Below are 25,988 nucleotides of genomic sequence, written 5' to 3'. Positions count from 1 at the left end.
AAGCCGCGGAGCACGACGCCTGTGGGCCACGGCTGCCGAGCCTGCGCCCCGGAGGCCCTGTGCTACAGCCGGGGGTCCTTGCGTGCCGCAGGGCCAGCGAGGTCTGCACGCCACAGCTGAGACCCGGTGCAGCCAGATTAATAAAGAAAATGCTTTTTAAAAGACTAAGGTTTTAATTCTCCAAACATTAAAAACTGATTTCAATGTGGGAGTCTAAGCCTTTTTTTTTGTTTTGTTCCTCATTAAACTTTTTTAATGGGTCTCAAATTCTGTGACAGATTTTTGGTCATTTCCATTAAAAAGTACTGATTTTAAAAGCTAATAATGTAAAACTGCCACACACAAAACTAATGGGTCACAAAACACTCCTCTGAAGGTTTTGCAATGCAGTTACCATTAACCAGACTTTTACTGTAAAAATGTAAATGGCCAATTGAGACAAACACCACTGACTAAGGCTGGGTTGGCACGTATTGGGGGTAATACTCATGTAGCCTTGAGCTTCCTGGGCAGACTTGGTGACCTTGCCAGCTCCAGGTGCCATCTCTGTCCACTGCTTTGACTGCTTGTCTCATGTCATGAACAGCAAAACAGCCAGGAGGCAGATAGATAGTCCAAGAAACTCTTGACACACATGGCCTTGCCAGGAATCATATCAGTGATGGCAGCATCACCAGATTTCAAGAATTCGGGGCCTGCTTCTAGCTTTTTCCCAGAACGCCCAGTCTGCAGCACACTTGCAGCAGAGCTGTGTGACAGTCCAGCCCTGATTTTGGCCTGCGTGCTTCCAGGTTGTCACCTGAGCTGTGAAGCCAGCTGCTTCCATTGGTGGGTAATTTTTGCCTTACCAGCCACATTGCCATGAAGAACATCTTTGACAGACATGTTCTTGAAGGTCACGTTGTCCCCAGGAGGGCCATTACTCAAAGCATCATGGTGCATTTCAAAAGACTTAAGTTGTTTGCTTGACTGGAGCAAGGGGACCACATTGCCAGGTTTGAGAACACCAGTCTCTGACCCACAGGGACAGTGCCAGTACCACCAATTTTGTAGACACCTTGGAAGAGCAAAGACAAGGGCTTATCGGTTGGGCAAGTTGGTGGCAGGGTGCAGTCTAGAGCTTCAGGCAGTGTGGTTCAGTGGGCATTGCCATCTTTATGGGTGACTTGGCATCCCTTGGACCAGGGCACGGTAGCACTTGATTCCAGCGATGTTGTCACCATGACAACCAGAAATTGGCACAGATGCTTCTGTGCTGGGATTGTAGCCGGGTTTTCTTAACGGAGGTGCTGACGGCTTTGGCGGTTATCTCTTCTGGGTGTCGGGTGGCACGGTGCAGTCCATTTCGTTACCTCCAGTGTAACAAAGGTTCCACACCCAGAGGAAGCCAGGAGGGCCTGCTCGTGGTCTACCCTTGCTTGGAAAGACCAGCTTCAAATTCACCAGCACAGGCACCGGAGTGTACCTGTGGTTGTTTTTGATGCACTCTCTGTGCTGGGGGGCTTTCTTAGTGGCTCAGTGATAAAGAATATGCTTGCCAGTGGGGGAGCTGTGGGTCTGATTCCTGGGTTGGAAAGATCCCCTGGAGGAAATGGCCACCTACTCCAGTCTTCTTGCTTGGGCAATCCCATGAAAAGCAGAGCCCATGAACAGGAGCCTGGTGGGCTGTAGTCTATGGCGTCGCAAGAGAGTCTGACACAGCTTAGTGGCTAATCAACCACTGTGTCCTGGGGCATCAGATATGGTCTCAGAGTACTTACTGGTCTTAAACGGACAGAGGGAGATATTGATTATAATCGATCAGTGTTGAGCGTTCAGTTTGTCCTAGACCCGGGCGCTCTTGAAAGAGCCCTTTCCCATGTTGGCAGCCTCCTTTCTGAACTTTTCAGTGGTTCCCTGGTGAATCCCACAAGGTTTGTAGATCAGGTGGCCAGTAGTGGTAGACTTCTCTGAATCTGCATGTCCGGTGACAGCAGTGTTGACTTGGGTTGTCTTCCCCATTTTTGCTCAGGCTTAGTGGTGGTCTTTACCACACCTGTGTCCTGCTGGCAAACCTGCTGTGAAAAAGCTAAGTTTATTAAAGAAGTAAATCTGCATTACCCATGGTTTTTCTGGATGAATGTAACACATTTTGTCCCGAGGTTTGTTTTTTTTCAAAGCAGTCTTCTCTGAGTTAACCTAATCCTATAGTGTGAACGAATCTAGGATATGCTCTGGCCAGTCCTAACTGCTTAGTCGCTCAGTCGTGTCCCACTCTTCGGACCCCGTGGATGGCAGCCCGCCAGGCTCCTCTGTCCACGGGGATTCTCCAGGCAGGAACACTGGAGTGGGTTGCCATGCCCTCCCCCAGGGATCTTCCCAGTCCAGGGGTCAAACGCAGGTCTCCCACATTGCAGGTGCATTATCTGACGTCTGAGCCATCAGGGTAGCCCTAATAACCAAGAACTTTATGGACAATGCTGACATACTCAGGGTAGGCTGGAAGCATGGTAGTATTCAATGGTGTGACATTAAGTACATTTGAAGGGATGGAGAATGTTTACTTGGTGGATCTGGACCAGAGCTTTATAGCTGTTATTGAATAGTTTAAAGGACTGACATTTAATAACAGGAATTATTAAACTTAGGGGGAAAAAACATCTCCAGGGAACCATGAGTGCAGTATGTGGTAGATTTTGGCTTTTAACATGAATTTGATAAAAATTAATACAGTTAAAAAATCGAGTGGGTTTGAGAGAAGTAAAGCATTTTGTTTGTGAAAGAGAGAAATTAAAAGTGAAGTTGCTCAGACGTGTTGGACTCTTTGCAACCCCATGGACGACAGTCCACCAGGTTCCTCCGTCCATGGAAGTTTTCAGGCAAGAATACTGGATTGGGTTGCCATTGCCTTCTCCAGGAGATCTTCCCGACACAGGGATTAAAGGCCGGGTCCCCCACATTGCAGGCAGATGCTTTACCGTCTGAGCCACCAGGGAAATCCATTTGTCCGAACAAAGATGCAAATGCATATAGCAGCTCTATTTGTAATACCCCCTGCAAAGAAAACCCAAATGTCCATCAACAGCTGAAAACTTAAACATACAACAGAATGTATGTTTTTAATGGAATACCACTATACAATAAGAAGTAATGAACTATGTGGTAGGTACTACAACATAGATAATCTCATTCTGGATGAAAGAAGCCAAACCAAGGGGGAAAGTACATACTCTATGATGCCATTTTTATAAAATTCCAGAAAATACAAGCTATAGTGACGGAAGGCCGAGCAACACTTGCTTGGGATGGGAGGCACGAAGGGGAGGAGGGAGGTATTCTATCAAGGCGGGGGTATATTCCTTACGTTGACTTTGGTGGTTTCATGGATATCTATATCAAACTCCTCAGAGTACTGTGGGGTACTAAGCAGCCCCAACGTTGGCCGTTCGTGGTTAGAGGAGTTTGAATAAAGACTCTTTGTGTTATTCTTTTCCTGTGATTCTAGCATACCTCAGATTCTTTTAGCCAACAGTGCTGTTGTAAAAATCCTTGCCCAAAGAGATTCTGAACGCCAAGTAGTACCTTGCTTGTTTTAAGTAGCATCCTCTGAAGAAGCTCTTCAGTGACTCGTGTCAGTGTTCCAACCTCCCTGCCCCTGTTTTTTTAAACACTTTTTTAATGGGAGTGTATATATATATATATATATATATATATATTTTAAATAGCTTTAGCATGGTATCGATTTAAAGAGTTTTGGTTTCAGGGGTTTTTATTGGTTTTGAATGAATTGTATTTTTTTTTTAACATTGATATTTCTCTCCATAGATATTTGGCATTTGTACAACATGGCAGACATCGACAAGTAAGTGACAGAAAGTTGGTTCTTTTTTCAGAGATTTGGCTTCATTCTGTACCGTGATTTTAACAGCAGTACTAATTATGTATTATGAAAATGTATGGTAATGACTAATGCTTAGTACCTACTATTTTAAAAGTTGGGTACAGTGTATCCAAGACAATCACTGTCATAAATATAGTAAACCATTTGTCAGTGTTTATTCTTAGGAAAGTGCTGAGCACAATAATGAGTCATAAATATTTGGAGAATTTTTACCAATGGTTTTTTACCATTTCTCAAAGGTTTTACTACTAGCATTGTAAAGTATCATATATAAAGATAAGTTTATAAAATTTAATGTGTAGTGTTGAAAGAACAACAGGACACTAGTGTACAAGTTTTTAAAAATTGCAGCATTAGACGCCCTGTGTGACCCTTCTCAGTTGCATCCTCCTCTTCTCTCCAGGCGTGTCAGTACTATCCTGGCTTTGTCTAGTTCACGTCTATGTTTTTCTGTAGAGTTTTAGCACCTACAAATTCTTAATCAGTATTTACTTTTGAAACACTAAATAGCAGTCACAGACTTAGCTGTGTAAAGAAAAAATGCAATATAACTGAGGAGTCAAAAGTAGGAAAATAAAAAGACTGTCTGCCTTCAGCTTTCCTGAGTCTTTACAAAGGCTTATTTTGAAGAAGTCACTGGGCAAGGTCATACATCTGGAAACATAGGTGTGTTGATGTCAGCGTCTGGCAGGCTTCTAGTGTGGATGGACGTTTTGCGGAAGTATGGTCAAGGAGAATGGGATGAGCTGCACTGTTTGTTACTATTTGTAATTCCATGGGAGTCTGCCAACTCAAAGGAAGTAGGTAAAACAACCTTTCAGGATGAGGGGGTTATAATGCGATCACCCGCAGCTGTTGTAGGCAGCAGAGCATGGAGGTGGGAGGGCGGAAGCTTCATTGCAAGGGCAGCACGTGAAGCGCTGCGAAGAATCTGGCCAGTCCCCCGTGCACACTGTCCTCATAATGAAGGAGCGTGGTGGCGTGGGTGTCGGTGACGGCCTCCCGAGTCACACTGCCCCATGTGGGTTGCTTGACCTTGGCTTCACAGTTGTCATTGTGGATTGATTTTGTCTTCCTGGGGTTTCTTTTTCTCCTCTCTGGAGTCTGCTGTATCCCATGTTTTCTTTTTTTGTACTTTTGATCTAGCACCTTCTTAGGAGAGTGCAAGGCAAGTGGATTGTTTTGAGAGGGCATGCCTGGAAACAACTGTCCACCCTTCTGCTGGGTAGTCGGGACATAGCATTCTGATTTGGAAGTCGCTTTCCTTCAGGGTTTTGACGGCATTCCTCCATTGTTGTCTTGCTTCTCGTGTTGAATTTCAAAGTTGTCACAGTTCTTATTCACTTGTATATGGCACTTAAAAAACCAGACATATATATCTATTTCTGGAAGCTACTCAGGCTTCAGAGTTCAGAAGTTTTACATTGTTAGGTTTCTGTGTTTGTTTATCTCTTGTGTTAGGCATACAGTGGTGGACCCTTTCAGTCTTGCAACTGGATATCTGTCAGTTCTGGGGAATATTCTTGACTGACTTTGCTGAATGTCTTCTTCCTGTTTTCTATTTCTAGAGCTTCTGTTATGTGTTGGACTGCTGCTTTTTGCTCTAGTTTCTGTCTTTGTCTCTTTGCTCCTTTTGAGCAAAGCAGAAGAAACTATCTTTTAACTCTTGTTGAGTTTCTGAATTTCTATTATTTTAATTTTCAAACATTCCTTTGCTCTCTGTTCCTGTTTTTATAGCATCTTGTTCCTATTTCATTGATTATATCTTTTCTCTGGATATTCATTCCCTTGTGTTGTCTGTTTGGTCTTAAATTTTTCTTTCCTCTGTTTTGGTCTCAGTATAGGAGGCTTTCCTCGGATAGGAAGTTAATACTTGTTTGCTCGTTAAGACTTGGGTGGGGGGAATGCATTGTTGAAGGATTTTATTTTTTTTTTTTAAGTTAGAGAGTTTGAGTGTTGGGGAGGGAAGGACTTAGCAATTTAGTATTAATCAATTTAATACCCATCAGGGTGGGTATTTGTTGTGAGAATCCCCAGTGTTAGAATGGTGCTTTTTTCCTGGGCTGGTCACACGTGCCAGTAAAGAATGTTTGGGGGGCTAACCTAGGAGAGGGCAGCTAGGGAGGAAAGTCTGTATCCAGCATTCTAGTGTGCTTCTCTCTCTGGTCCTCTCCTGAGCTCGTCTGATCTCTCAGTCCCCTTATGCTAGAGAGAGAGAGATCATCCTAAGATTTAACTGTTTGTCAGCTTTTGCTTATCCTCCCTATTTTATCCACCTTCACCACCAAGCCCTAGTTCTAGTTGTATCTTTTTAAAGACACTTTAGGCTGGTTCTCAGCTCTACCACTACAGACTTATATTTCAGTTCTCAGTGAATTTGTTGGCTCTTATTTCCTGTCCTTCAGTATTTGTTTAAAAACTTCTTTATCATAATCTTAGTGGAGATTTTAGAAGGATTAAGATCAGATGAATATGTGCAATCTGCCATCTACCTTCATTTTGTTTTAATGAAAAAAGAAATAAATTGGTTGTGATAGCTTGATTCTGCCCTACCCCCTCCCCCTCCATCATTTACTGTTGGGTGCCTGTGAGCTCTTAGCAGGGTAGGAGGAAGAGAGGGGATCCTTGTCCTTCGAAGCAGGAGTCAGCAGACTCTGTAAAGGATCTGACCATAGATGCTTTAGGCATTTTGGGCCGTGTGGTCTGTGTTGCAGCTCTTCAGCTCTGCTGTTACAGTACCACCAGGAAAGTTCTGCTGTGTGAAAGAAACCATAGACAGTAAATAAATTAATGTGGCTGCGTTCCAGTAAAATTTTATTTAAAGGATAGAAATGGGCTGGATTTGGCCATGTGACAAGCTTGTGGACTCTTGTTTTAAAGCTTTAAAGTTTAGATGTTCAATAAGTGATTGAATGAGGTGACACCTGGGGGAAGAGCTGTTCCATATTATCTTCAGTTAGTGACCTTAGCTCTAAATATGCTTAATTTTATAATAAAAGATACTCCCAAAATAATCTGTGTTGCTTCTGATGGGAAGGCTGCTTTTTTCACCCTTAGTTGACAGAAACAAATTTGTGTAGAATACAGTTGACCTTTTCTGTAGTTTTCACTGTATGAAAATTAGGTCGTATTTGTTCCTAGATGAAAATTAATTTTTCAAATGCTTTTTTAAGACATGAAAGCAACTAATTTTCTAAACCAAATACTAAAATGTAGAATTACCTAAGGAATTGTACGATGATCTTTATATTGACTTAAATATCCTTATTTTAATACTGATTGTAATGTCATGTTCAAAAACTAGATTTTTAAGATGAAATTGGAAGGATATTGTTACTTTCTCCTAGCTTTACTCTGAGCATGAAGTAGAGTCAGGTCTTCCCCTTAACTTTTACTGTTCTTCTCCATCTCCACTGTGAAGTAAAAAAAAAGGAAAGTCCAAACGACAGATACAGGCTTATGTGGTTGTTGTACAGCTAGGAGAGATTTGGGATCCTTCTCTTTTTCCAGACTCCTTTATTCTTCGCTGGAGACTTCCATTCTCCAGGATGCCTCGTGGTCCACATGGCTGCTGGAGCTAGCCGTCATGTCCCTGTTGTAGGGAGGGAGCCATACCAAAAAAGCCTCCAGCTCTTTACCATCCTATTAAGGAAGATAGTAAAATTCTACATTGCTTCTCATTTTTACCTCACTGACAGAATTTGGTTATATAGTCACATCTAGCTGCAAGGTAGGCTGGAATACATAGAATTGTTAGATTGATGTATTACCATCTCATATAAAATCAAGAGTGCTGTTACTAGGAAGATTGAAATCAGTAGATATTGAGTTGGAAGCACATACTTTCTGATGTTATATCTCTGAATCACAACCCATCAAACCACATTTTTAGCTTAAAGTATAAAGTTTATATTTGAAAACCTTTTATTTGAAATTTTAAGTACTTCCCATTTGTACTTATTTACATATGAAGTTTGAAAACTGAATTACCTTTTAGATTTCCTGTTTCATGTTTTTGAAAGAGGCATATTAACCTAGAAAATGAATTGAAGTTTTCTATAATTTTTTTTTTTTGGGTAATTGGTACATTTGAACCTTGGTGTGATACTATAATATTGTAGCAAAGAACAGTCTGAACTTGATCAAGATTTGGATGATGTTGAAGAAGTAGAAGAAGAAGAGACTGGTGAAGAAACAAAAATCAAAGGTATTATTTTAAATTACTTCAGGAGCCAGTGATTGCTGGCTCACCTCTTCTAGAGCACAGTAATAAACACAGTAAAAAAATTCTCTTTTTGAATACCCGTCCACTTTCCTGACTAGCCATACCCACAGCAGCAGTTTTGCGTGTGAATGTGTGTTTGGGAGGGAGAGAGGGAGGGAGGGAGAGATGGAAAGGAGGAGGGAGAGATGGAAAGGAAGAGGGAGATGGAGGCGCGGAGTAAGAGAGGAAGGTGTGGATCTAGTGACCTGGCAGCGGTCCCTGCGTGTGCCCTCTGCTGCTGGTTTGACATTATGTCTTGTCAAACAGCTGCCTATGAGTTCTGTCTGAACTTAGAAGTGTCGTAGGTAGTGGTAGCAGAGAAGGCAATGGCAAGCCACTCCAGTACTCTCGCCTAGAAAATCCCCTGAACGGAGTAGCCTGGTGGGCTGCAGTCCATGGGGTCGCCAAGAGTCGGACACGACTGAAGTGACGCAGCAGCAGGTAGTGGTAGGAGTTGTCGGTAGTGGTGCTTCTAAACAACGTTAGCTTAGACTTGAAAATGTTTAACATGTAGAGAATATGTGGTATGTATGTCTGCCTTTTTTTAATCTGTTCTAACCAACCAATAAAAGAACATTTATTAACTGTAGACAGAAATCACTCAGCATTTTCTTTAGCAAATTATTTTTAAAAGGGGTAATAATGGTTAGTGGGGAAGTATACTACTTTAGGGTATAGAGGGGCCAAGAATATCAAGGTACCAGATGACTTGACTTCCATTTTTAGGCCAGAATGAGGTTTATTATGAAAAGACTACCGAACTAATGATACAGGACTGTATCTTCATGGCCAGCATTGGTACTTGTAAAAGCATGTTGGTTATCACAGCTATACATCATCCAATAATCAAATTACTATTAGAAGTAAATTGATCTTTAAAGACATAAACTGGGAAAATTAATGCAATTTTTTGGTAAAGTCTGTATTGACAGAGCAGATAAGATAGCAAAATAGTTTGTTTTGCATAAATCTGGGTTATTTTTAGATGGAGTATAATTTTTCGAGGCCATTAATAACCAACTTTTGTTTGGCTTTAGTTACAGCCTTTGACTATCTCAACTGTTAACTTTGTTCAGATGTACATAAACACATTGCACAGGCTCAGAGAATCATTCAGGTCATTCATTTGGCCATCTTTCTCCCAGGCTTGAGAGTGTCGCTGTTTTTGTAGTTTTCTTATGTGTTGTCTGACTTCAGAGGGTGATCAAGGATCACAGATAGGCATCTGGATGGATCTTTGAACTTTGCAAAACACAAGGTGGGTAAGACACAGGACGAAGAGAAAGGATAGTGTTCATAATAGTTGTGGCAGTGGCCTTGAGAAGTGGTGTGCCTTAGACATCTTTAGGAACCTGAACTTTTTCTGTACACTAGGTTTTCCAGAGTGAATTTTCCTTAGCTTGCTATTCGTCTCTACTCATACCAGTGATTTATGGGCTAGTCAGGAAAGCTTCGTAATTGGATTGCCCTATTAATATAGCGTAATACATTTTCATAAAATCCTTTCGCTGCCCTTTTGTTTTTTTTAAAGCGCGTCAGCTGACTGTTCAGATGATGCAAAATCCTCAGATTCTTGCAGCCCTTCAAGAAAGACTTGATGGTCTGGTAGAAACACCAACAGGATACATTGAAAGGTACACGTTCTTCTTTTTCATAGTCTGTCTTTCTATAATCAGCATTGCAGGTGAATATTTTTAAGGTCATCTGGGACTTAATGTATGTCACAGTGGAAAACTAATGTTCATTATAGGATTATTGGGAGTTTAAAATTTTGCTAAGTACCAATTTAGAGTTGATCTTTTAAAGTTTATTTTGGTTTGTCTCCATAGGAAGTATATGAATCTTAAATCATCCCTGAGATTTGCTTAAGAGATTTGTTAGAAATGCAGAGAATTAGAAGAAATACAGACTTCTTATTTTTTTCATTGGTGATAAAAGTTATTAGTAATAACCCAAATATCTTACTCTGCTTCTGATATTTTTTTTACACAACTTTGATTTTTTTTACCCACATTGCTGTCTATATGTCTCTAGTCAGTAGTTTCTCTGTTCCCTGATTCTCTGTGATGTATGTCCACCATGCTTCACTGTATGCTTTTTCTTTGATGGCCATCTGGATTGTCTCCAAGCTTCATCAACACAAATTCCATGGTGATGGTCATCCTTGTGCATGTCCTCTAAAGGTGTTGTGTGAGAGTTTCTTCAGAGTATGTACTTCCCAGTGGGATTGATAGTTATGGGATATCAAGCCTTCAGTACTTCCAGGATATATGAAGGTTGATTTATCCTTATGTCCTTGCCAACAGTTGGCATCATTCAGCCTTATAGTTTTTGTCTTTACCAGCCTAAGAGATGGAGGTTCCTCTTGTTTTATTTGTATTTTCTGATTTTTAATGAATTGAGTTTCTTTGCATATAATTGGGAGTGAGCCTTTTAGGTTGCTCATTTGTACCCTTTGGCCCATTCACTTTTGGAGGTTTACTGTCTTTTTTTCTTGTTTTGTAGAGTTCTTATGTGTTCTAGATTTTAATCGTTTTTCAGTTTTAGACTTTGAAACTAATTTTTTGTGTCATTTCTGTTAATTTTGTCCATGGTGTCCACCATTAAATCCTTAATTTTTATGTTCATTAAATTTTTTACCTATGTCTTGTTCTTTTGAGGATGTCTTTCCTTGCTCCTTCTATGTTTCCTATTGATTAGTTTTATCTTTTACCTTTAGACCCTGAATCCTTCTGCAGATCAGCTTTCTGTTTGTTAGTAAGTTTTTATAAGGCTTCCCTCCACGGTTCCTCCTTTCCCCATGTGTTTCTGTTACCTCCTTTATTAGGTATCCGATTCTCGTAACACCTTTGTCTCTTCTTGTTTCTTTGCCTGTCCTTTTGTCATCGTCCCACTTAATGTCTGTGGCTTCAGAGTATGTCTTCATATCTGATAGTGAGTTGCTTTCTCCTACCATTTCCCACCCATCATGGAACACACTCTTAGGATTGATCTTACCATCGGTAGCCCCTTAACCCATGTATGGTTGAGGGTGAGTTTATTAGGATTTTCTTAAAAAACAGAACCTCCAAAATAAGGCTACTAAAATTTTGATAGAAATTCCACTATCTTTTTGGTATTAAATTGTCTCGTCTTTGTCCTCATATTTATTCAGATCATATTCTGTATTTTATTACAAAGTATTCTTAGTTAATTTCTCTATATTTGTATTGCTATTGTGACTATTATTTTATTTTTTACTGTATTTTCTGTTTGACTTTCTTTTTTTACTCTTGATTTTGTTGTTCGTTGTATATGTGTATGTACTGTACTTGGTTGTTGAGTCAGGTCCAGCTCTTTCATGACCCCATGTACTGTAGCCCCTCAGGCTGGTCTGTCCATGGGGTTTCCCAAGCAAGAATTCTGGAGTGGGTGGCCATTTCCTTTCCAACATGGTAAAGGAGTGCTGTTGATTAGTATTAAAGTTGATTTTGTGTCCAGAAACCTTGCTATTCTTGTTGTATAGTAATTTGTTCTTTTATTTTTCCCATAACCCCAAAGTCTCATCTGCAAACAATGGCAGTTTTATTTCTCATCTTCCACATTATATCACACCCCATGGTAATTTTTCTTTCTTAATAACATTGGCCAAGACTTTCTTTTTTTTTTTTTTCAGGACTTTCAATATTGTGTTAAGCATTAGCATCAAAAATGAGCATTCTAATCTTTACCAGAATTGAATATATAATCTCTTCACTAATTTGGTGTCTATTGGTGATTTTTTTAACGGTCTTTTTGTCCTTTATAAATTGTTATAATCTTTTGACTTTTTCTTTGAATTTACTAATTATATATTAAATATATAGTTTTGGAAATATGAGTTGGGTAGTTAATTAGGGTAGGTAGTTACTTATAGGGAGTTACCTTATTCACTAGTGAAGAGAGCTTATGTGTGCTGGTAAACATGTCTTCAATTTCCTTTTTGTCAATTGTGGAGTTTTATATTCTAAAAATATGCATTTTATCTAGGTATCAAATTTATTAGTATATAGTTCATATTTTTAAAAAATCTAATTGTCTCTTTCATATTCTGTATTTTGTATCTTCATTAGTTTTGCCAGTTGTCTCAATATTTTTAAGAACAGTCTTTGATTTTCCATTTTCATACATCGATGCTTTTTTCCCTCTTGCCTTTAACATTATTTCCTCATTTGGGTTTGCTCTATTCCTCTTTCCAGTTTCTTGGTTGCATGTTTAGTTCATTTAATTTAAAAAACCTTTAACAGCTATAAAGCTTTATAAATGTTATGGGTATGTTAAGTGTGAAGATCTATATGCCAAAGTCAGTAGCTTAGGCATATTAGTTGTACTGCTCAGATTCTCTTTATTTCTGCTTATTGATTAATTGCTTTATCAGTTTCTGGGATGGATGTGTAAAAAATCTTCATTCACTTAATTTGTCTGTCTTATAGTAAAATGGCTTGTAATCTAGTAGCTTTATTTACCCTTATTGATCTCTTAAATTCACAAATAATGTACTTCCTGTAGGCGTCTTTTTTTCTTCTAGGCAATAGTAAATTTTACCAATTTTTAATTCACCCATACCTTATGTGACATCTCCTTGATTTCTTTTTTTGCTTCCTCAAAATTATTTTTAATGAATATGAGTGTCTGTGGCATATTTCTTAAAGCCTCATAGGCAATTTTTATTTTACCTTCATATCTAAAATTTTACTTGGTCTTCATATCTGAAAATTTTAGGTTCAAAGTCTTAAATATCTTAAAGATTCACTTCATTTTTTTTTTCTTCTATATTGTATATTCTTGTGTTTTCCTTGAAGCCTGATGTCACTTTGATTCCTTTTCCTTTATAGGTTATTTGATTTTTTTCATTAACACCTTTAGAATTTAGTTTTGGCTTTGATAGTTACATGTCTCAGTAATGTGTCTAGTGCTTCAAGTAAGGATTTTCATATTTCTTTAAGTCTGAGAAATTTGTTATACTCATTTCTTCAAATAATCCACCTCCCTTCTCTTTTTCGGTGGCTGTTAACATTTATCATCCATGTCTCCATATCTTATAGCTTTTCTGTCTTTACCACTGCCTGTCTGAGAGCTTTTAAATCTTATGGATTTTTTTTTTTCTTCAGTTGAACCTCTTGTTTATCCTATTTGTTCGTTGTTTTAATTACTGGATTTCTAATATTTAGTATTCACACCTTGTTTTAGAGTTCTTGGTCTTGTTTCATAGTATCTACCCTCCTTCATCACTTTAAATATATTTACATTCTTGTTTAAATCCTTAGTCTGTCTAATAATGCTTCAGATGCTAAATATTTCATTCTTTCGTAGTACTCTGGAACTGCCTAGTTAATTCTGACCTCATTTCTCTGGCTCACTGGGCGATATCAGTTAGGCCTGTGAGTATCGAGGGAGGGATGGCGGTTAAACTTTGGTTTTGACAGTCTCATGGGGTTTAGAGAGAGAGGGGACAGGATGAGCCTCAGGAGAGCTCTAGTCATCTCAGACTCTGGGCTGACAATTCCAGACAGTTTTCTTGGGAGGAAGCAGTCTACTTTGGTTGTAATCATCTGGATTGGAGTGGGGGGCATAGTGAGTGCTTACGGACTCTGAGCTAGTCCAGCTTTTGTTGGCTCTTTATGTTATCCTAAGAACTGGGCTCTGTGAAGAGTGAAGGGGACAGGCAATGAGCGTTGAAGGCAGATGTAGAACTTAAAAGCTTTGCTGCACAAAAGCTTTCTTCCAACTTGTCCTCACCGCTACCTACTCTGGTTATCACCACCACCCATCCCTGCCTTCAAAGTTGCAGCCCACTCACCCTGTCTGTCAGTTAAAGGCAGCCTTCGGTCTTACTCAGAATTTGCTCATGGTGCATGTGTGTGTGTGTGTTTGTCAGAGGGATATAGAACTATGGCACCTTCTTGGCTCCATAAAGTTTCTAGGGTTGATTGTTTTTTTTTTTTTTTCTTGACATGTGGAGTTGAGGGTAAAGCTAGGTGACCAAGTTCTTAGACTACCTTGACAGAACATTTCACTTTCAATTGTAAGAAATAAAGCTTGATACTTCAGGTTTTTGTTTTTTATTTGTTTTTACCTACCTTAAGTGGCTAGATAAGAGAATTAATTTGATTACAACAATATTGTGCTGTGATAGTTTCAAGTTGACAGCCAAGGGACTCAGCCATACATATACATGTATCCATTCTCTCCCAAATTCTCCTCTCATCCAGGCTCCACGTAACACTGAACAGAGTTCCCTGTGATACTCAGTAGATCCTTGTTGGCAGTCCGTTTTAAATCTAGCTATGTGTACGTGTCAATCCCAGACTTGCTAACTGTCCTTTCCCCTCATACTTTCCTTCCTCCCTGACAACCATAAGTTCATTCTCTGTGAGTCTGTTCTGTAAATAAGTTCATTTGTATCATTTCTTTTTAGATTCTACTATAAGGGATGTCACACAATATTTCTCCTTCTGTCTGACTTACTTTACCCAGTATGTCAATCTCTAGGTCCATTCGTTACGGCAGGAAATTCTAACCTGGATTTTGGATGTGTTGTACAAACTGCCTGAGTGAATGTTTTTTGGGTGTTAGAGGCATTCATAAGTTTAGTAATTTTTTTGAGGGGCTCATAAACCTAGGTGTGTATATTCTTTAAAAAAAAAAATCTATATGTCCGGTAGTGAGTGGATCATATGAGTTATACTTCAGGAAAGCTGTTATTTTAAAAATCCCCCTCCCCTCTTCATAAAACACCGTGTACTTATTTAATGTAGTTTCAAATTCCAAATTAAATACTGAGACTAGAAAAAAAATCATGCTGTAGGATATCATTCTTTTTCCAGAAAGAGATATGGTCCCCTCCTTTCCCCCAATAATAATGGAAACAGGTGAGATACGCAGTTGACCCTTGAATAAGGAGCTATAATCAGTGTATAACTTTATACATAGTGTATAATAGGATGTAAAGAGTTGCCCTTTGTATCTGATTCCTCCATCTCCACGGATTCAACCAGCCATACACTGTGTAGTATTTACTGTTGAAAAATGTCTGCATATAAGTGATTCAAACCTGTGTTCAGGGGTCAACTGTACATATTTTATTTGTGTTTATTCACTTATTTTGGCATGCCTTGTGGGATCATAGATCCCGACCAGGGATCAAACCTGTGTCCCCTGCAGTGGAAGTTCAGAGTCCTAATCACTGGACTGCCAGTGATTAGGCCAGTTGTACATATTTTAAAAAACAGTTCAGATTATCAGGATAGTCAGTTGATGACTTTTTAACTGTATGAGATAGACTGTGTTTTATACCTGAAATAACAGCACTGACACGCTCAGTGCTAAGGTTTGATTACAATGAAAGATTTAGGATTTGTGATACAATTTACATTTTCTTATCGGTTTACTCTACCTCATTAAATTTGCTCTTCTGAAATGCTTACTGGTCATGAGGTCTATATTTGAATGTACCTTTTGCTTCAAATAGGAAACCTGTCACTCACTAAAGACTTCCCAGGTGGCTTAGTGGTAAAGAATCTGCCTGCCCATTCAGGAGACCTGGGTTCAATCCCTGAGCTGGGAAGATCCCCAGAGAAGGAAATGACAACCCATTCCAGTGTTTTTGCCAGGAGAGTCCGTCCCATGGGCACGGAGCCTGGCAGGCTGCAGTCCATGGGGTCGCAAAGAATCGGATATGAATGAGCCTGCATGTTGCTAACTATGAGCGTCATTCACTAACTTTTATGCTTCAGTTTCAATATGACAAAAGTGACTTGTGTTTTACTGTGATGCTGTATAACAGGTGTTTTCTAACCTTTCAGCTTGCCTAGGGTAGTTAAAAGACGAGTGAATGCTCTTAAAAACCTTCAAGTTAAATGTGCACAGATAGAAGCCAAATTCTACGAGGAAGTTCATGATCTTGAAAGAAAGTATGCTGTTCTTTATCAGCCTCTGTTTGATAAGGTAATGCTTTCTAATACTTTATTTATCTAAAATTGAAGAAGATAATAATAAAGCTTTGGAAATATAAACAAACTTGTTAGACCTCTCAGCAAAATGGTTATTAAAGATACTTGGGAAAACTATCAGTAAGAACAGTTCAGCTTGTGGTATGAAGTCATTAAATCTTTGGGTGTTAATGAGAATCAGTTTTTAGCTTGGATGCCAGAGTTTTTAATGCAAGTTTTTTTTTTTTTTTTTTTTTTTTATCATTTCAGCGATTTGAGATCATTAATGCCATTTATGAACCTACAGAAGAAGAATGTGAATGGAAACCAGATGAGGAAGATGAAATTTCGGTTGGTATTATCTTTAGTATGTTTTTATACTTTGGGAATTTTTTTTTTTTTTTGTGAGATGGATATGAGTGCAGATGAGCCAGTTAGCCTGGCACTGTCTATACCCAAATTTACTTTTTCCTTGTATTTTTATAGTAATTATAGATTTATATAAACTTTTACTTTGAACTTCCTGATGACATACAAAAGTATTGTTTCCATTTTAATTAAGAACACCAATGAGTGAGGCAGTAAACAAGGTTTATGTTTCTTTTGCTTTTTCTCTTCACTGTGCTTAAGTCTTTTTTTTTTCCATGAAGCTGAAATTTTTTTCTCTACAGCTCATGGTCCTAGAAGCTTTCTTTTGGGAGGGATATGGTATGGTAAGTATTTATAGAAGTAAAGGTTTGCTGTGGGTAACAGCAGTGTTTACACAATTAGACTAGAATTTCTTTGGCTGAATGTTAGAATTAGTTAGTTGAAGGTTTGTTGGGTCCTGAATGTAAAACATTTTATCAAGATGTCTAATCTAGATATCTAGCATTCATTAATGCTGTCTTTTATTAAGGAGGAGCTAAAAGAAAAGGCCAAGATTGAAGATGAGAAAAAGGATGAAGAAAAAGAAGATCCCAAGGGAATTCCTGAGTTTTGGTTGACCGTTTTTAAGAATGTTGACTTGCTCAGTGATATGGTTCAGGTAATTTTATTCATAACACCAGTTTACCTCAATGAGTAAACTTGTGAAATGTAAATAACTGTGATGACTGGTCTCTGTATTGTTGACTTTTATAGAATGATTGCCTTTGAGGGGAAAAGAGCGCTCCAAGGCTTAGGGGAATCTTAGTTCCCCGATGAGGGATCAAACCTGGGCCCTTGACGTTGGAAGCACAGAAACCTAACCATTGAACTGCAGGGGAATTCCCATGATGGCTTTCTTTTGAAAGAGCTGTCATTGGTAGAAGGGGGATTGCAGCTTTGATTAATGTAATCAAATAGAGTACAATTCATTTCCAAAAATTAAATAATGAAATGGTTTCTTAGATAATTGCTCATTTCACTGTAATTCTCACATAGCCTTGTGCCTTTTGGTTTTAGATGGCAGAGTATAGAGGTTATGGTGGGTTGTTTTGATTGAAAAAGATCTCTCTGGTCAGACAGTCTGAAACTATTCCAAGGAATATTTGCATTGTCAAAGAACACTGTAAACATACGTGTGTGTGTGTGCATGCCAGTTATATTTGAGTCTTTGGGACCCCATAGACTGTAGCCCACCAGGTTCCTCTGTCTATGGAATTTTCCAGGCAAGAATACTGGAGCGGGTTACCTTTCCCAGCTCTAGGAAATTCTTCCCGATCCAGGGCTTGAACCTTAGTCTTCCTGTGTCTCCTGCATTGACAGGCAGATTCTTTACTTACCTATTTTAATAATTGTCCTTTTCTCTGGGAAACCAATATAGATGTCACCTTTGGGAAACTTTGCGTCTCCTAATCTGAATCATTTCTTGGGCCACTTTCATCTGCATTATTACTTGTTACCTTATGTTGTGATTGTTGGAAGTTAATGTCAAGAAAAAGAAACTATCTCAAAACAATGACAGCTTATTGCATTTCTGTTTTTTACCAAAGTAGTAAAGGAACAAGAAGCAACTGGAAATGGTAGCAATTATGATCAGGAAACATTTTTGAACTAGCTTCAGTATAAGGCATAACCTGGAGAGTAAATCTTAAGGTTCATAATTATACATAAAACATCAATAAAATGTCTCAGTCGGTTAAATGCATATTGTCCAATAGAAGAACACTAGTCTTAAAATGCCATTTAGATACTCGTTTTGATCTTTTTTTTTTTTTTTTTAAAGGAACATGATGAACCTATTCTGAAGCACTTGAAAGATATTAAAGTGAAGTTCTCAGATGCTGGTCAACCTATGGTAAAAAAATCTTGAAATATTTCCAGTTTTGTAGCATTAGATGTTTACAAAGTTGATCAGTGGAACTTTATAAAGAAAGGTGACGTTCAACAATTAGGCAAGGGAGTGAGAAGAAATTGAAACTGATATTTGGTACTTTCAGTTGTTAGAATTAAAGTTCTCGTGGTGATAATTGTAATGCTGTGTTTATTCCTTTTCCTCCCTCTGATTGTAAAAATCGTCCCATTTTTTTTACTGAATTAAAATGTTTTAAAAATAACAGCAAAGAAACATGAATAAGAAAATGCTTATTCTGTATTGAAAAACATGTTGGAAAGTAAATAGAACAGAAGGTATTAGAGGGTTCTTCTTCATTATGGAAGATCAGCCAACTGCTTTTCCCTAAAACCATCAGATTATGGAAAGAATGGGCAAAAGTTCTGTGGGCTGTAGGTTCTTATATTACATGTGCTAAAGTTGGTCCTTTTCTCTGTCAGTCTAGGATTGAAAATCCTCTCTGGGGAGATGGGGAGATGGAGGGAAGAAGGGAGAGATTGTTCAGCAGTACCTAACCTATTTCATAAACATGTTACTAAATGGTGTAAGCTGAACTAAGTTTTGCTCAGTTTATTTGGTGCCAAATTTTGCTTTTAGGGTAATTTGGGATTTACATGACTTTTTCCCAGAATAGGACTTATGTTTATAAAAATCATAGATTAAACTTTATTTACTAAAGCATTGAAATTTTATCATGTAAAAATTTAATTTAATTTTTTTTTTTAAAGAGTTTTGTCTTAGAATTTCACTTTGAACCCAATGAATATTTCACAAATGAAGTGTTGACAAAGACATATAGGATGAGGTCAGAACCAGATGATTCTGATCCCTTTTCTTTTGATGGACCAGAAATTATGGGTTGTACAGGGTGAGTTTCATTTTACTACTTTAATAGAATGCTACATCTATTTTTGTTTTACTTATGATTTGTGATATTATTTTCTAGTGTGTCTGCTTGGTACACACATACATACATAGTTTATCTCCAAATATTTCAATAAAATGTTTTCTGAGAAGGGCTTACCAATTTTTGCAGGATTCTCCATGGACCATAATATTTTTCCAAAGGAGTACACTTTTAAATGTATTATATTGTGAGTTTGTGGTAATTATAAACATATTTGCTGAAAAAATTTGTTTAGAAATAAAAATTTCTCTCTATACTGCTACAGAAAGAAGCACAAATTTCCCCTCTAAAATTGGAAAATAAAACATTTACTTAAAAAAAAGTCAGCTTTCCAGCAGTTGAAAGTAAATGTGTTAATTGTGATAGACATTCTTTTCCCTTTGTTTTGGAAGGTGCCAGATAGATTGGAAAAAAGGGAAGAATGTCACTTTGAAAACGATTAAGAAGAAGCAGAAACACAAGGGCCGTGGGACAGTTCGCACTGTGACCAAGACGGTCTCTAATGACTCTTTCTTTAATTTTTTTGCCCCTCCTGAAGGTAAATAGTGTTTTACTTTGAGTATTTATGGTTGTTTTATTATAAGCTCTGTGTAACTTTTTACTCATTTGAATTTCTTTTCTCAATTTTGCAGTTCCTGAGAGTGGAGATCTGGTAAGCTGAATTGTTTATTTGTTGAATTGTTCACTATGTATAAAATTAAAGGACTGTATATAAAAAATTAAAAGACTGGTTCTCAAATGTGAGGAGTGGGAAAGTGGCTGCTAGTATTTTGTACTGAGGCTTGCAATGCAGAGAAGAGGACCTTTACACATCTGAAAAATTACTCCATTGAAAATGCTTTTGCTGCTTCCACTGAGAAATGGTGGGAGGCTAAAGATTTTCTTTTCCTTTGAGACTTGCAAATACTGACATGAGGGATTCAAGTTTTCAAACTATTAAGTTTTCTTCCTTATTGAAAATGGAGTGTTTTAAGTCATTTATACTGTTTTCAAAACACTAACCACATTCTGCTTAGATTTCTTTCTGTGGTTATTATTCCAGTAGAAATTTGGTTTTATATATGTGATCATATAGCTGAAATGTGCTTGGCATACAGCCTGGAATGAGGAATAGCCTTAAAGAAATCTATACATGCAGTGTAGGCTAGACATGTTTTGAATTTGGCCTAAGTCTATTACCAAGTATTGATGGTAACAAAAAACAGTCTTGAGTAGTTATGGATAGAACATCTCTGTCTGCAATTAGAATTTTTCCTTGAAAGTCTTCTCCCCAACCCTTTGGTGTTTTGTTGTTGTTACTAGAGTGGATTGTGTTAATGGTCAAAAATAAACATTCAGGATTTCACAGAATATTTACTCATTGTTTAGTATCACAGAATTGGAACTTTAGTATTATGGAATAATTTTAAATTTGAATAATGTCAGCAGCATTTCTATGCTGTACTTTGCCATTAAGTAGTAATCTGGGATTGCCTTAGTCTTTATCAAGGAGGACTTGGTGACATTTGGCACTACCCAGCTGCTTGGATAAGTCTCTTTCAGAACGTATGAAGTGATCCTCTCTGGTCTATATTATGCGCCATATACATAATTTTATTTATAAGAGCCTAAGTTCCTTACTATTATTCCATTCGGTGTTTTCAATAATATCTTTAAAAGAAAATTGAGGTCATATGGCAAAGTTGCTATTGTAACTTTTAAACTAGAGGAAACTAAGCAATGATCAGTAGGTACACTGACCTCCTAACATTTTCTTTTTATTAAAAACTTGTAAACCTGAGGCACATGTAGATGACTATTTGATCATGCACACATGAGCTAGTTTTAAGTGAAGTTGAGAGTTTCTATGAATGATTTAAACCGAGCAGTCCCACATATTTCATATTTAGTAAGTTATTACATTTTTTGTGCGTCTGTTTTTCTTTAACAGGATGATGATTCTGAAGCTATCCTCGCTGCAGACTTTGAAATTGGTCACTTTTTACGTGAGCGTATAATCCCAAGATCAGTGTTGTACTTCACTGGAGAAGCTATTGAAGATGACGATGATGACGTGAGTGAATCTGAATCCTGCAGTGAAACCCTTTGGTGCGGGTGTGGGAGTCAGAACTGGTGAGAGGTTTAATGAATAGATGGAGCTGTTAAAAAGCAAGACAGAATAATTTAGAATTAGGCTGGTTACTTACATCCTTTTCGGGAACCTTTTTGAATTGTTTCAAACGGTTCTGTTAGAATCTTAGTGCTTGGTTAATTGTAGCTTTTATTTTCCTACTGTTAGGAAGGCTACTTTGCAATAGTAAAACTTCAGTATGTTGGGTTAGTCTTGTAATTCCATTACATGTTTTTGACCAAACAAATCATAACCTTGGACATTTTTGAATTCTGATATAAAAATCTTTATTAGAAAGCATAGAATTTTTATTCATAGAAATACAAAGGAACAATTTAAGGGAAAAATAGGCTGTTCTCCAATATTTTGGACATCTTTCTTGTTAAGTGGCAATCATTCAAATAGGCTTTAGGTCCTTTTTTTTTACATACTGAAGTAATATTTACAGTCATAGTTAACCTGATCATAGTTTACCCATGATTATCCTGTGTTCTTTATTTTTAAGTTGTCAAGTTTAGATCGTAGCACTGAGCTGGGTGATTCATGTAGCTATTGTCCTTGTTTTAATCAGTTGCCAAAGGAAGTATTTTTTCCTTTTTTTAGTCATTAGTGGATACAGTGGTGGATATTAAGTAAGTGCTACTCTCAGATGTTTGTTGGCTTCATTCAAACGTCATCTTTTTTTCCCTTTTTTAGTATGATGAAGAAGGTGAAGAAGCGGATGAGGTAATGTTTACCAAATGAGCAAATAGTTCTCAGTTTAACACATTGAGAAGCAAATTGAGTGACTTATGTATTCCATTGGTATATTCATTATTCCATGATATGGGATAAAAACGTTTTTTGGAAAAACGTGGTTTTAGAATTCTACATCCAAGCAATGTATGTATGAGGTTTCAATAAATAAACTGCAAAACTCAGAACACTTTTTTTATTTCAAATAATTCTGTTCTGCTGCAGGGTTATCAGCTCTTTGAAGAAGTCAAAAGCTGCAGTAAACTTTTTCAACGTTGGCTGCAGTAAATCTTTTCAATAAAACCTGTCTGGATGTCTCAAGTTGTGTTGGGAAATTTTTCATATTAGAAGCTTTCAAATTAAATTGCATTGTCACCAAACTCTGTAATCATGAAAAGTCTGTTGACTTATAGAGTAACTTGTACTAAATTCTCCCTACATTATGAGCCATTTCTTCCTACTGTGTACCTACTTCATGGATGCATTTTGAACTTTAATATAGGAAGGGGAAGAAGAAGGAGATGAGGAAAATGATCCAGACTATGACCCAAAGGTGAGCAAAATTAGTGCTGTTTTCTGTTCAGTTTAAGGCAGGTTAAATATGAGTTGATGTTTCTGAATATAAATTTTCTTTTTGCTCATTAAAGTCTTTAATAAATCTCTCCTCACTGGCATATCAACAGTACGTGTAATTTCAATACCTTTCCGAAGAAACTTTAGTTTTGGTTCTGACCTTAACGTTTTTCATAGTTTCAGCCTGAATAGCCCTAGGATTCTATTTTAATGGTGCCTTATCTTGGGGCATTTTTAAGCATTCAGAATTACTTAGCTGGTGTTTAGGATGTTTTCTCTCCAGAGGAAAGCTTATTAACAGTTTTTAAATAATCTGAATGCAGGAGTGCACAGAAACAGGGGCGCAATAGTGTTAGGTTCTCCCGGTCACCTCTTTTGTCCACATCCGAGTCCTAGTAGGAGGTTGTCATCTCAGGGTTAGTAAAGGACTTTATCTCCTACACAATGCTTGGTTTGTTAACAGGATTCACTAGAAACTTCCAGTTTCTCTTTAATGCATTTATTCATTGGCTTATGCTATAAAATACCCAGAAGATGCTTTAACCTAGTCATCAGGTAAGAGAGGGTAGTTAAAAAATCAAATATTCTGACACGTCTGAATTGGTCTTAACAGCTAAATATGAATGAAATTAGTATTTTTGAAAGGCAAAAACAATTGGTGATATGACTTAGAATTTGTTTGACTGTTTTAAGATTATACTTTAATGTGTTTCACTTTATGGAGTTCATTCTACACTGTAAAATCAGGACTTTGTTTCAGCATTTTCGTGACTAATATTTGAATGAATAATTTGCTATCATTACTATATCACTTTTTTTAATTTGGCAAAAATTTTGACAGAACAATGAGAAAATGTGATAATGAAAATAATTATTATTGAAAAATTACCTGACGCAGATAGAAAAAGATAGATTGACTGTTGTTTTCCTTTAACAGAAGGATCAAAACCCAGCAGAGTGCAAGCAGCAGTGAAGCAGGATGTATGTGGCCTTGAGGATAACCTGCACTGTAATAGCCTAAACACAACTCTTATTTACTTACAGCCTTATGTTTTTGTATTTTCTTGGTAGACTCAAGTTTTTTTTAAAGGAAAGGAACTGATATTTTAAAGACCAAATTTGTTCTACTTAGCATTTTAACTAGTTTTTCTGCCAGCTGCATCGAATGCACAGAATCTCACGCATGTTTGTCCGTTGCTATATAGTTTGGTTCTTCTTGGAGTATTTTTATCGTGTAACTGTTAGATTAAAGCTATGAAAATGAACAGAACTGTGAAATGAACCAGAGTTTTTTGTCTTGCTAAGTTTTTTTCCTGAAGAACCAAAGTATTTTTTCAGCTGGTTGAATGGGTTTAAGTTTGCTTGCAAGAGCTGTGCCTTTCATTACTTTGTTACAGAAATATAATGACTTACATTAAGACAATTCATCATTTAAAAAGCAAAACTTGTCAAGTCAAGTATATGGTTAAGAATTTCCAGTAAGACTACACCTGATAATTTAGATTAACAGGTTTTTGTATGTCAGGTGACATTAGTTACTATAAGAAAAGCTTATTAACTAATAGTTTGGTTATTGATTATCATAGGGAGGTGAATAAAATCTAGTATTTTCAGAAGTTATGCCTCATTATTTTTAATTGTACTTCTAAAATTTAACCTCCATTAACTAAGCATCTTTTCTTTGTGGTAGGATCTACCTTCTGCTTTCCTGGAAAGGATGAATTTACATCATTTGACAAGCCTATTTCAAGTTTTTTGTTGTTTGTTTGTTTGCTCATTTTTGTTTTTGCAGCCTAAAATAAAAATGTCATATAATTTTAGTTCTCAAAAGATAATGACTTAATTTTGTACTAATTCAGGTAGAAGCAGAGGCCTAGCTTTAATTATGTACCCAGTTTACCATATTACTGAAGAAAAGGGTGCCAAATTTGGAAGAGGTACTACTATATCTACTAATAAGAAAGTATTTTAAAAAAAGATAAATTCTTAAATGATTTAATGGTTCTCATAGAAGAGTAAAAGGTTAACTTTCATTTCCTTTGGTCGTAACTAGACTGAGGGCCCCGAGCCTTACAGTCATTTCCAGTTCTTACTGCTTAAAGTGTGTCATTATTTACCCTTGCCTTTTGTTTGACTGTGTATTAAAATGGGTAGTACTGTTGACTCAACTACCTCACAGATGTGTTAAGGCATATTAAGTTAAAAATTTTATGAAATGTTTCGTAGTTGCATTAAAAACTCAAAACTTTGGACCTGTTGTACCATAAGTATGTGATAGTCAACATCTTAATTATACCAAGGCTTGATATGAATAGTTAAACTGGTAAACCAAGTATAAGTACCTTTATTCTGAATCCAGTCGGGCAACATTTGTAGATCTTTGTGTGGCTTCTATTTTAACAGAAGTAGGTAATGAGCAGCTGTTTGAAGGGGTCCTAGGATTTTTTCCAGCTATTTTAGTTTTGACTATATTGTAGTAAATACTATAGATGTCATGGAACTAAAGTGGAGATAAGACCATTGTTAGAGGCGGGAAATGCCATTAAATTAGGGACTGTAGAGCCACATTTAAAATACCTCAGGCTAAATACTGTTACTTTTGGGGATGAATATTAAAGGTTTGACAGAGTGGACTAATTGGGTTATAATTATAGGAAAGCCTAGAATTCCTGGTTTTAATAAAATTACATTGGGCTCATTTTTAGAGGTGATAGAGCTTCTGTTTTAAAAGTTTAGTATTAAGATCTTAGAATATAAACACATTTTGTTATTTGTATAGTACTATCCATTCCTCCTGAGATTTTAAGTACCTACTGGAAATCCTTAACCAGTTGCAGTAGTTCATAAAAAATGCCATGAAAACACCTTCTGTTTTTCCTCTTCATTTTCAAAATGATTTTGCTTGTTTTAATTAGACATTCTGTGGTGATTTTTTTTTGTACCCATAGCTCATTTGAACACAGCTTCTTCTGAACTAAAAAATTTTAATCTGAAGATAGAATCCCATTTTTAATGAACTTAAAAGTAGCAGCAAAACTCTTCCTTTAGGAAATAGCAGTTGCCAAAGTGAAGAGATAGATAACTATTTCTTGTTATATCGGGGGGGAGGAATATGGTCTGCAGAAGAATTTTTTTTTTAAATAAAGTTGGAGTTTCAAGGGATATCAGTGTTCATCAATGCCATCTTTCCAGTTTCAAGATGGTTCTATTCCATTTTAGAAATTTGACATGTAATTTGAAATCCTTAATAAAATTTGCATTTAATTTTATAAAA

At 37.1% G+C, this 25,988-nt stretch overlaps 1 protein-coding gene across 7 annotated transcripts in view; it reads left to right on the top strand.

Annotated features, from left to right (window-relative positions):
• The window catches only part of NAP1L1 (nucleosome assembly protein 1 like 1), a 37,250-nt gene extending 11,262 nt beyond the window's left edge, over positions 1-25,988 (top strand). For 2 of the 7 annotated variants that reach the window (XM_065934111.1, XM_065934112.1), the window contains exons 2-15: positions 3,805-3,841; positions 8,002-8,087; positions 9,676-9,778; positions 15,968-16,109; positions 16,364-16,444; positions 16,992-17,120; positions 18,282-18,353; positions 19,118-19,257; positions 19,689-19,834; positions 19,929-19,948; positions 21,227-21,349; positions 22,103-22,132; positions 22,644-22,694; positions 23,652-25,988. In XM_065934111.1, the coding sequence (XP_065790183.1) occupies positions 3,825-3,841; positions 8,002-8,087; positions 9,676-9,778; positions 15,968-16,109; positions 16,364-16,444; positions 16,992-17,120; positions 18,282-18,353; positions 19,118-19,257; positions 19,689-19,834; positions 19,929-19,948; positions 21,227-21,349; positions 22,103-22,132; positions 22,644-22,694; positions 23,652-23,687 (1,176 nt within the window). In that variant the 5' untranslated portion in view covers positions 3,805-3,824 and the 3' untranslated portion in view covers positions 23,688-25,988. Of the gene's footprint in view, positions 1-3,804; positions 3,842-8,001; positions 8,088-9,675; positions 9,779-15,967; positions 16,110-16,363; positions 16,445-16,991; positions 17,121-18,281; positions 18,354-19,117; positions 19,258-19,688; positions 19,835-19,928; positions 19,949-21,226; positions 21,350-22,102; positions 22,133-22,366; positions 22,459-22,643; positions 22,695-23,651 lie in introns of those variants that run through there. The other 5 variants (XM_065934116.1, XM_065934117.1, XM_065934114.1 and 2 more) reach the window with 4 other exon arrangements.

Source organism: Muntiacus reevesi, chromosome 4 (genome assembly GCF_963930625.1).
Source record: "Muntiacus reevesi chromosome 4, mMunRee1.1, whole genome shotgun sequence".
In the NCBI taxonomy this organism is placed as follows: Eukaryota; Metazoa; Chordata; class Mammalia; order Artiodactyla; family Cervidae; genus Muntiacus; species Muntiacus reevesi.
The sequence above is the reverse complement of the archived record's forward strand: the minus strand, read 5'-3'. Positions and strand labels throughout refer to the sequence as shown.